Genomic DNA, 12,424 nt, shown 5'->3' with positions numbered 1-12,424 from the left:
GTACAGTGGCAGCCTGTAGAATAGAATGTATTGAACATCCAGATATGGTGGTCCCAGAACTCTGGGAGGTAGAGGCAGAAGTATCTCAAGTTCAAACCATCCAGGTCAACCTGATGGCTTAGTGGGACCCTGCCTAAAATTAAAAGATATTAAAAACACTTGCTGGGAATGTAGCTATTGTGGAGGCCCTGGGTTCAATCTCCAGTACTGCCAAATAACAATAAAGCACTCAGGGGACTTGAGTCCCGAAGTAAGCAAACAGGGAGAGGAGAAAAGGAAGGAGGTGAAGGCAAAGAAGGAAGGAAAAACACAGACTCGAATGTGTATCTTGTGTTTTTTGTTTGTTTTGTTTTTTGACAGGGCCTTACTATATAGTTCAACAGACTGATCTTAAACTCATTATGTACCCCAGGCTGGCCTTAAACTCCGAGCAATCCTCTTACCTCAGCCTCCCCCCGCTTGGCTTGTGGACCATTTAAAAAAAACATTTATTGGTTTAAGCCATGGAAATTTTCACCCAGCAATACATCACTAATAAAGAAATCTATACTAAAAAAAGACATGACCAAAGAATGAGAAGTAATAAGAGGAGTTGCAGATTCTGGATTCAAACAGACTTAGGCTCCAGTTCAGGATTTACCACGTCGTGGTGAATGTGGGCAGGTGACTTAGCCTGTCCGTGCTCTATCTTTTCAATTTCTGACACAGGGGTGATAACACCCAGGTAAGTGTGAGAAATCAAAGAGAATACACACTGAGGTGCTTAGCACATTGCCTCATACAGCAAAGCAGGCAGTTAGCGAGCAGCTACGGCTTAGACAACCATTAGCAGCAGTGCTCACTCCAAAGCAGCATGAGCCTCTCCTCCTCCACACCCCAGCCCCTAAGGAGAGGGAGACACCCCGCAAAGAGGCTGATTCCACATCTGCTAGGAGGCAGCAGGGGGTGCTTCCAGGGAACAGAGCTGCGTGGACAGCCAGTGTTGGTGTATGGCACCCGTCTCAAACTTTTCGGCTTGAGCCGATACAAACCACTGCCTACCCAGGGGTGGGATGACACACTTGGGCCAGAGCGGGAACTGAGGAAAGCACACAGGCAAACAGAGCCTGCTGGTACCCTGCCTCCTTCCTACATGAGCTCGGAGACGGTACCCTAAACGAGGGCGTCTACGTGGAATTCGTACTTAAGGGTTTTTCCTCTCTTCAGTCCAAAAGCACAAAAGGAAATCAGTTCTAAACTGGCAGCCTTTCTTTCATTTGTCATTATGTTTTACACACAAGGAAATTTTAATGTCTGAAGATGGGAGGTGATGATAAGAATAGAGTTACACATGTTTTTTTGGCAGCCCCGTCACCGGCACTTAAATCCACATCTGACAGTTCCCAGAATCTAAAGACCTGTGCGTACTGAACTGTCATCTGCCTATCCGTGAGAGATTTCACTTTGGCAGTATTTCAAGAGTACAAGCGCTCACTTTTTTCTGCCTATTTTCACCACCACAATATTTCTCTAAGCCACGCACAAGCCTGTGCTCCCAAGAGACAGAGTGCGCTGCAGAGTTCTGAAAGCAAAACCGCCCTTATTTCTGAACAAACAAGTATAAAAACTTAAAAAGTCCTTCACTAAAATCTAGGACTATGGGGCTGGGAATTTAGCTCAGTGGCATAAGTGCCTGCCTGGCAAGTGTGAGGTCATGAGTTCAATCCCCAGCACCAAAAAGTAAAAAAACAGAACAAAAAAATCTAGGACTATGGCAATGTGAGCCACAGCTCCCTCCAACAGTTTGGGTTTGGTGATTACCAAAGACACTTAAATTTGATGATTTCCAAACTACTTAATGGTTGAAAACTAACAGGCCTAGTAAGGTGTGGAAGGCAGTCCTGTTATGTGACCTGGTCCTGCCACTGCAAGGCTGCTCATTTCCAAGGTGCCCAACACAGGAACTGGAGGGAGCTGATCACGGGCACAGAATGCAAGACTCACCTGACGCAGTGTGCTGCCAGGCAGAGGGCAGGAGTCTGACCTGGTGACTGCCACGTCACCCTGTGAAAGTCACTGGCCTGCTGTGAGTCTCAGTGTCTGTCTCATGAAGGACTGGACGACGTGGTGGCTAACAGGGAGGTCTAGGGGGCCCAGCCATTCAGGACTTCAGCTCTCTACTCACCACCTGCCTTTGGATTAGTCGCTTACCCTTTCCTTCCAGCCTCATTTCCTCCTTCTGTGTGATGGGGATAATCACACAAAAGACTGCTTTGAGAATTAAATTACAAAATGCGTGCAGGTATCATCCTTAGTGTGTGGCCCACCAGAAGCCCCGAATCAAAGAGCTGCCACTTCTGCTGCGATGACTGTTAGCACTGTTCCCTCTGAAACCACTGCAGACACACTGGGTTGAGGACTCAGCTGTCAGCAATAAAACGCTGCTTGTTGACAACAGCGATTGTGGCTCGTCTGAGTTTAACTTGGCTTCTAGTGGTCAACGCTCTCTTCAAAGAGCTAAGGAGAAGCCGAGCTTTGGTGGCCTTTACAAATGTGTGTGAAATAAGAGAGCAAGCAAGACTGGATGACAGAGCGCTCAAAGAACGACTGCCTTGGACACTGCTCTGAGGTTTCAAAGAGCTCTGGCCCCTGTGGGTGCTGCAAAGGACAGAGAAGGGCTCATGCTTACCTGCTGGCTGCCCGGGGATGCTCCAACAGTGTCTGAGCATGGGCAGAGCCTGCACTCGGGATGGAACCAATCTCTAACGACTCCCACCCTGTGGAGTGCACAGAGCTCAAGGATCAGGCCCCTGGTTACCGCAGGATGAGCCTTACAGAACAAGCTCTGTGACATTCAAAAACAGCACAGCGAGACCCCAAAGGCATCGCAGGATCAGCATGGACTGCACCGGGTCAGCTCTGCACAGCACCCTTTGATAATCTGGTCTAAGGTCCCCCGGCCTTCCATCCCTCATCTCCTCGGAGAACAGTAAATCGGGTGTTCCCAACACACAGCCTAGCCAAGGACACTGTTACACGGCAGAGGTCCTTGAACCTATGTGTGTAATTATCTCAGCCTTGGCACCAGCTGCACTATGATTAACGGAATCCTCTTGTTTCAACCATCTCACTGGAAAAAAAAAAGTTTATTTATTAAAGAAACATAAATGACTATGTTAAATGAGAAACCAGCACTGCTTGCCCTGTGTTTCAGGCAAAGTAAAAATAAACACTTGGGAGCAAAGTATTGTAATTACAGTATAGCAAGACATGGTTGCTTTCTTTATCATAGGGTCTTCCTCCCTTCTTCCCTTTCTGACTTCCTCTCCCTCCTCCTTTCCTGTTTGTCTCCCCTCTCTCCTCTATCCCCTTCCCTTGCTCTCTACAGGAAAAGGAAGTTGGCCTGTAAAAGCATCAAAATATGGAAGCGCCTAACCAAAATTTTCTCCTGCAAGCATTTTGAAGGACCGAAAAAGAATGAGAGAAAAAGGAGTCAATCTGTCACCCCACAAGTCTGTGTGTGTGGAACCACACCTGTGCACCACATCGGTCCACTGCAGACTTGCAAAACACTGGCTCCTCTCACTCTGATTTTCAGGTCCCTGCAGTACTAGATAAAGAGGGAATCTGTTCCGATGCAATTAAAATATATTTGTCCTCATAGCTGAGAGGCAATGAAGAAAAGTCCATAACCAGGCTGCATCTTACAATGGCCTAGCTTTTATTAGCCACTTTTCCTAGTTCCCTAATAGTGTCTTCTTCTGCTCTTTTTTTTTTTAATCTTGGAAGCTGTTATTAGATTGATGACACATCTCATAATGAGGGTGACTTAGAGTCAAGAAAATATGGGACACCTTAACAGGGCCAATATAAATGAGCCTCCCGTGTGGACGCCAAGACAACACCACAGCCTTGCATTCTCCCAACTGTGCTCATCTGATAAAGACATTACAACAGCAAGGAATTATGATCTATAACCCTCCCCTGGAACACTCACACATTCTTGGCCTTGAATGCTTCAGCAAAATGCTGCACGCTACGGAGCAGAGCAAGGTCCAGGGTCATTGCTTCTACCTTGGCTTTGTGCTGGAATGAGAGAAAATAAAAAGAAATGATAAATAACAGCAAGTTTAGTTCATGGTATCAAGTTACAGTAAATGTGTTATGGAACATGTCGGAATTCCCCTGTTTAATATTAGACGCCCAGAGAGAATATAAATCATTGGAATGAATGGAAGAACAGGGTTTTACTGCCAAGTCCAGGAGCATGTGAGGCTGGGACACTGCTAAATCTGCAGGGTGGGGGCTGTGCTGTGGTTCTTGCCGCACATGGAAGAGACTCTGAAGGGTCTTCAGGCACACACTCTCTCCCCTCAATCTGAGTTCTGAAAAACTACAAAGATAGAGGGCCAGCAGGACCGAGCCTGGAACAGCCCAGGATGCAGTGGCCAACATTTCAATCTCGAGCTGCCATCCAGCTTTCAAAATCTTTCCACTAAGCTTGTATCACATATTAAAAACAATAAACTCACTTATAGAATGTACAAAAGCAGGCAAGACTCTTTATGCTAAGGGACTTTGGCTGGCCAAGGTCCTCAAGCGACCCTGACCGAGTAACACAAACCACTCTGTGGACAGGTGGGACACTTTCTGATGGTAAAGACGGCCATTGTCCACACTGGGCATCCACACATAACCTCTCATTAGTCTTCACAGTGATCGGTGATAAGCAATATTTCTTCCCATTCTGCAGGGTGGCGTCTTACCAGAGGTTATAGAGCTAAGAAGGGGCCAAGGATTGACCCCCAATCAGTGGATCCCAAAGCCCACATTCTTGGCAGGAAGCCAGGTCTGCAGAGTTCAGAATGAGACAACACCATGCTTCACTGTCCCTTCAGGCACATTCCTGGAAGGACAGATCAAACCGATGCTTCGGACTTGCCTTGTGTTCACAGAGTACTCCCAAACTTTTAAGTCTGGAGCAGCTTTGGGGTATGAGATTAAGAATTATCACTTCTTCGACCTCAATCCTCCAGAACAAAAGCCAATGATGTCGAGGTCACTTGTCTGCTTAGGTAAGAAGTCTTCATGAAAAGGAAGTCTAAAACCTGGGAATTCCAGTCTAGACTGGAAAGCTTATTAAGACTAAGGAGGATAACATGAAACCTCTAACGCTATGAAGCAGGACACAAATGGCTCTGCTGAAAACAACCTCCACCCTGTGCTGCTGCATGAGCTGGGCTGAGATGTTTAGTGCATCTGCAGCCTGTTTATCTTGGCTTTCTGCGTCCTGGGCTCCAGCCCAAGCCCTAAACTTCGAACAATAAACATCAGGCAGTGGCAGCTGGAAAGCATGCTGACTTTGGACCATTTGACATTTATAAGCCTCAGTTTCCTCACTTGTTAAAAAGTGCATAGTAATTATTTACGTGCAGAGTTGTGAAGATAAGGGCTGAGTGCCTAACATCTAGTCTGGAAGAGAGAAGACATTTAATAACTTTAGCCAGGAGGAGATGGATGTCTATTGTGCCAAGTTCTTGCCCTAATGCCAACTGGCAATAAAATGGTGATCTTAGGATGCTAAATACAGTGTGCTAGATACAACAATGACCACAGGTCCTCCCTGAAGACCACATTGAACCAGGTCACTGTTAAGATCCTGGAGGAAGCTGGTTATGTCTTTAAAGATCCCAGTGCTAGGGAAACACTGTATAAACTGATGAAATGATTTGCCTGAATGCCAACAGCATCTCTGTGGTAAGAGAAAGACAAACCAATGTAGATACAAACAGGAAGGCAGATCAATGTAGATACAAATGTCTTTGGTAACAGGGGAAGATGCTGAACTGTGCAGATTTTGTCAGGAAAGAGAAGCATCAACCTGATCCATGAAAAAGGGGAGATGTTAACACATAAAGGGGAGATGTCCTATTAGCATTCCATTTTTCTGGGGATCATAGAGCTGGGGGCAGGGGTGGTCTATGCAAGGTGAGTCCCACACACCCTGTAAAGAGGAAACCTGCCACCAGGACACCGAAGGCATCTGGATGACGAAACACCCTGTGTTGAGAGTTTGAACCCCTAGATGAAGAACAAAACACCACATTCTTTTATTCCAAGTAGTAATAACATTTATCAGAGGGTTAAAAAGCTTATTAAACTACAAAGGCTTACAGAAGTTCTCATATCTCAAAACACTATTTGATCTGACAACCAGAGTTAGAAAACAAAGTGTCGTTCACCCTCATCCTGCCTCCTCTAGCCCTTGCCGCACTTCCCTCAGAGCAGGACACACCACTGTCACATACAGAACCCACGGAAATTTGAATACATCACAAGAAAAACATGGAACACTCATTTACTGTGTGGGGTGGGGGCAGTGAAGAGCTTGCTCTTCTTTGCCAAGCCCCAAGAGAACCCCAAGGGATATGCAGATTGCATATTATAACAACAGATATATACTCCCCTCTTAGGACAGGAAGGGCACTCCCAGATGGGATCCCAAAGCAATATTCTAATAAAATGCCCATATGGCCCACACATTCTTTTCTACGTGTATCTTACAACTGGTAAAATGTCTTTTGGTTCTCCCTCACTTCACTTTGAAATAAAGCACAGAGCTGCCAACCACCAATAAGAACAAAATCCGAACACACACATCCAGAGGTAACAAGGGGTCACAAGCCATCAAGCAGTTCAACGGACTAATCCACAAGCTGTGGGTTACTAGGCTTCTGGGGATAGTGACTCAAGTCCACACACTATTATTCAGGTAATTCTCCGGCTTTGGGTATCGGGTTTCTTGTTTCTGCTCTGTACTCCGAGAAATTCAGAGAGACTGTATAATACGACAAGTCCAGGGCAGCATAGCACACCTTTTGCAAGTAGGACACAGTATGTGTTTATGTTTGTATGTATGTTGGGGGTAGGATTGTCTAATAAAGCCAGCAGCTTTACAGAAGTGTTTGGCATTGCATAGGCTTTAAATGGAAATGTCATGCCTGAAAGACTGCAAACAGAACCCACATATGAGGGGTGAGCTGCTGACTGTTGGAGATTTGATCGACCTGTGTAAGACCTTCTATGGGCCTAGTAGTGAATCAGCGACTGATCATTGTCTTGGTTTAGTTCAATGAACTTGTTAACTTTTTATGAAAATACTGACAGATTTACAGGAAAAGGTAAATAGGCCAGAAAATTCCCTTATACTCATGATCCAGCCTCCCCCAGTGGCACCACCGTACTTATGGAGAGTACATTATCAAAACCCGAAAGTCAACATGGGCAATAATTTACTGTACCACAGTCTTTACGAGGGTTTCACCACTTTGAAGATGTATTCCTTTGCTTAATACATCTTTGTACATAAATCAATGACATTCTGTCATGTGTACTGACATGTATGGTTATCAGAATCAAGATACAACACTGCTCCATTATTACCAAGAAACCCACAACTTTTATTAATAGTTGTTTGAACTAGCATATATCATCTGGAACATGGAAAGTTTGTCTCTTCTGGCCAGAGTTTACTCTCTGGATTGACAAAAGTAACACACACACACACACACACACACACACACACACACACACTGCTTTTGTAACTTGGAATAGTCAACAAGATGTGTTCCAAATTCCTCAGCATGGTTAGCGAGATTTTCTGTGTCACTTAGGATGTGCTCCAGCAAAGAACAACTCCCAATTCATCATATCATCATACAGTCCTATTACTGCTCACAGTCCACCTTCAACCCAGGTCGGTAAGTCCCACCCCCTATGGCTAGCCAGAACCCCAAAGATGGAGTCTGTACTGTGGTGGGGAAACAACGGATCACAAGTGGGATCTCATAGGCTCCCACGGGGCAGTGACAGGAACAACCTCAGATCATATCTCATTGGCAGAATGTTCAGTGCTGTGCCGACTTCTAGTTCTAGTGCTGTGCCCACAGGTGAAGAACTAAAGACGTACACTGAAGAACAGAAGTGACTAACACACGCCAGCCCATGGCTGAGTCCCTCTCAGTCCTTCCACGCTTATTTTGAGGCATACTCTGCTTCCAGCTCATATTAATTTTAGACAAATTTAGAAAAGACAGATGCATATGGACACATGAGAAAAGCATCTGAAATCCCATCTTAAATTTTTATCTACATATCCCTTCTTCCGTTCCTCTGTATCTATTCATCTATGTTCCTATCTATTTACCTGTCTTTGTTTAACATAAGGAACTTCAAACCAAGCATATTAAATCTCGAAAGAAAATGCATCTCTCAACCCTTCCTCAAATCCTCACACTTTCCTCTAATCACACCAGTACGCAAACTGAACATCTCAGGCAAAATAGAAATGTTAATTTACTTTAATTTATGTACACAGATGCTACGGCCCAGCGTTTTGAAACAACTGCACAGGTGGCGTCACACACATGAAGCATCAGGCAACTTCTCTGTAGCTCAGAAGCCCACCTGCTCCTACACCCACGGCTCAGCTAAAAAGATGTTGTGCAGCAACCCACACCCTCTCTTGCAGCACACCTGGGGCACAGAAGTGGGTGCCTAGGGCATGGTGGCACTTTCAACACCCAAGTCTTCATGACTGTTCTTTGTTGGATTCCAAAACCTACACCACTGACTCCAGGGTTGGCAAAGGCAGCATCAAAGGAGTCGCTTGTGGTTGTTACGCAACAGTGATCTTTAGTATCATTTTATGACTATAAATTAACCAAGTGTGACTCAGATGTGAAACTGCCTGAAACCAAAGGGACCATACGGGGAGTGTGCAGTATTTAAAGGGAAAAGCAAGGAGATTCTGCCATTTGTAGCAGAGACTTCAGAGCAGGCTGACCTGGAGCCACAGCTCAGTATGACCACAGTGCTGGCAGCAGGACACAGGGGAAGCTCCAGGCCTCGGGCGCCTTATTTGACAATGGACATAGTAGAATCTGCTTTGCATGGCCAGAGTCTTTATTCTGATACAATGAACTAAGGTCTGAGACACCCATGTATTCTCAATGAGTAAAATTGGAAGGCCACTGTCCAACAGTAATGTCCACTGTTTTTCAATAATAATGCCTAATAATTTTACAAAATTTTAATAGCTCAGAGGAAGTTTCAATGGCTTCTCTGTGAAGCCTAGAACCCCAGAGGAGGAAACTAGAGACTCTACAAATACCCTTGAGGACATGGTGTCCCTATGTCCGAATTTAGTGAGTATTCTGGGATGAAAGGTGTGGATTGAGGCCATGGACTCAAGCCGGACAGCCTAGGTCTGGATCAGGTCCAGCACCTATCAGCTGGCCAAGCTGTCTTCTCTTGCACTCAGGGTTGTCCTCTGTAGGCTAGAAACAATAATAATAATAATAATAATAATAATAATAATAATGGCTCTGGAGAAGAGCTAGAAACAATGCTTGGCACCTGATAACAGCCTGCAGACCATGCTGCATCATTACTGCACGTGTTCATTTTGTGTCACCATCATCATCCTCATCTTTGTCATCATCCGGTGCAGTGAACAGGCCCACTCTTTACAGATAGGACCAAATGGCTCATCGTTAGCTGAAGGGAGCAGTTTCAGAACAGGGACCAGCACTCCTCTACCTAACAGCATCCTGTGGAGGTAGTTCTTGTCATTTGCCCATCTCACAGACAGAGAAGTCCTTACCCTCAGAAACTCATCACAGCATCACACAAACAGTACTCAGGAGGGCCACAATCCGCACTCAGTGCTTTGTGTCACTACTCCATGCTCTATACCGCACATGCACCACCCACCCTTCCTTTTAAACATCACCTGCCATGACCCTGAGAGAGGCTCACAATAGCTGGAACCAATAGTCAAGACGACACATCCGCAACTACAATTTTTTGTGGCACAGGGCAGTGGGCAGCACGCTGTCCTGCTCCTCAGATCAAGAGGGAGACAACATTTTCAAAAGCCAGTCATCACCACCACCTCTAAAGGTAAACCCACTGGTCCCAGGTCCCACCTCCTTTACCTCTTCTCTTATTCTCCACCATTGCAACACATCAAGGGACAATCTCATAGGTATACCCTGCTCACCAACAATTGGGAGGACAAATAAAAAAGTATTCCATGAAGACATGCCTTTAAAAAACACAGTATGAATAATTTCAGTGATCAAATCTGTCTTTTAAATCCCAATCATTACTTTAAGTCATCATTCATTACACCTGCCTTTGAATCCCCTGGGATGGAACGGAGGCGTTACCTTCACTCTCCCATTTCTCCCTGTAATGAACTCGAAGTGTCTGCTGCGGGAACTGAGCTGCTAGGTGGCAGGGAACATGCTAGAGAAAACTGCATAATCTTGCTTCACATTACTCCTTTAATATGTGGGTTTTGTATTCTGCACTTGGCTCCACCAAAAAGTCCCCATGCACACTTTCGTCCCACCCAGTGGCAGGTGGGATAGCTCTTTGCTGTGGTTCACTGAAATCATCACCATTAAATGGGACAAAAAGAGGAGCAGATCCCTACAGGGGTTGGAGCAGAATAACTGAGTGACTTCAAGGCATTCAGTGGATGCAAAGAGCTCAGCCTCTAATATACTCAGGAAATTCTACTTTAGCTGTGGCAAACCTTCAGACCCAATTGCAGAAGCAGGACTTACTGTTTACGATGAATAAGCAATTCTGTAACCTTGTTCAAAGTGCCAGTCATGGCCGACTTCAGAGCTATGTACCTGACCATCTCTTACACTTAGGGAATAGTTTATTTATGGATCCCCCTAAAAGAAACTCATTTACATACATTATTTGACATTAAAAGCCACAAAATAATGAGCACCTATACTATGCTTAGTAATACTTTTTCATTCACCGGCAATATGAAAAATCTTTCAAAGTATGTATGCTCTCTCCCATTTTCCAGAAGGGAAAACAGAGGTTTGTGGAATCTAAGGTGGTACAGCTTGTAAAAACACAGATTTCCAACCAAGGGGTAGCTAGTGCCAAAGCTCATGTCATGTCATCCTGGGAATGTCACACTGTACTGGGTCTCTGTCTTCTATTCCTTAAGACATAACATGAAGAAGCTACGAAGAAATTAGCATCATCAGTATATTCTTGTTTGTGTCTATTTTATATTATATTTATTTTATATACTTAGAATTTACAAGAGAAGTGTTACTGCAGGAAAGAAAAATGGAACCAGGGCAATAATCTATGTTCAGAGCTTATTACTAATGGCATCTTACAAATTCTAATCCAATGGGCCTTAATTGGATTATGCTGAAGTCTCTCACCCTTCCACTTTACAGACTCTCAGTCCTGGTTTTACGTTCTGAAACCTTAAATAGGAGTTGTCACATTTATAACAGCAAGAGACACGAGCACTGAGTGTATGACATTGTTCACTAAACTATAATGGAGATCTAACTAAACTGGTTTAATAATTCATCAATATCCTATGTGAGGCTTCATAACACTAATTTCTCCAGTGTTTTTTATAAGGGATGTTAATGGCAGCAAAACATAGCAGCATCTTCCCTGGGAAATGCACGAGGAGACAGATGCTTTTGTTATTTGTGATTCTTGTCACGAATCTTTTGAACAAACCCAAGCCAGTGTCATGAGCATACCTTATGGGGAGTTTGATCATTTAGGCTGAGTCTTAAAAATAAAAGTATCACTGGTAAGGCACCTTTCCTTTTCTTTCCAGGAAGGAATGAGATTCACAGTGTCATTCCTGGCTCTACACATTTTACCAGTCTAGAGAACACTATGCTTTTCATAAGAAAATGTTCTTACAAGAAGATTTCGCATTCTGTAATTGAGAACCACATCAAAATGATCTTTGATGAAGTCTGAATATTTCTGGAAACTTTTGGAGGAGAGGTTTTGGGTCTGTCATTCATAACCTTGAAAACAACCATCAAGCATCTACTACTCACTCCCAAATCCCAAATAAGCACTTGTGTAACTCCCCTGCCAAAATACACAAACATCTCTAATAAGAAAATCACAGTAACTCTTTCTTTATTATGTACAAGCCAAAAATTTTGCCTTCTGTTGGTAGAAGTCAATTTATAAAATAACTATATCAATATCTATAGCTAATTGTGAGGTCATTCAAGGAGAAATTATACTGGGTAACAGGTGATTTAATTGGTATATGAGTTACAAGTCATGTTAAGCAAAACTATTAAAAATGCTTAGACAGTAATTGGCAATATTTTTCACTCTGGATAAAAAATGCTTATCTTGCCAGAAACTAACAAAAGAGTGAGAATATTCCAAAACCTTCCAATTTCTCGCTATGCAATGTATTCACTTTGCAGCTTAAAAACAGTTTAAGAAAGGACAGAGAGTGGCGCGGCAGTTTGGCAGTCAACATGATTATGCATTTACGCCTCGCTAGTGAAGAAAGAGCCTTTTTTCATACTGAATTTTTCATTCGTAAGTGATGATTTACGTTAACTAT

The 12,424-nt window shown here is 44.0% G+C and overlaps 1 protein-coding gene across 5 annotated transcripts in view; it reads right to left on the bottom strand.

The window, feature by feature from the left end:
* Positions 1-12,424, bottom strand: part of Wwox (WW domain containing oxidoreductase) — an 895,605-nt gene that overhangs the window by 662,156 nt on the left and 221,025 nt on the right. For all 5 annotated transcript variants that reach the window (XM_063246722.1, XM_063246724.1, XM_063246725.1 and 2 more), the window contains exon 6: positions 3,977-4,065. In XM_063246722.1, the coding sequence (XP_063102792.1) occupies positions 3,977-4,065 (89 nt within the window). The remainder of the gene's footprint in view (positions 1-3,976; positions 4,066-12,424) is intronic.

The sequence above is a fragment of the Cavia porcellus genome, unplaced genomic scaffold (assembly GCF_034190915.1).
Source record: "Cavia porcellus strain 051 isolate PalLab524CR breed Dunkin Hartley unplaced genomic scaffold, mCavPor4.1 scaffold_4, whole genome shotgun sequence".
Taxonomy (NCBI): domain Eukaryota; kingdom Metazoa; phylum Chordata; class Mammalia; order Rodentia; family Caviidae; genus Cavia; species Cavia porcellus.
Note: the sequence above shows the minus strand (reverse complement) of the source record. Positions and strands in the feature narration are given on the sequence as shown.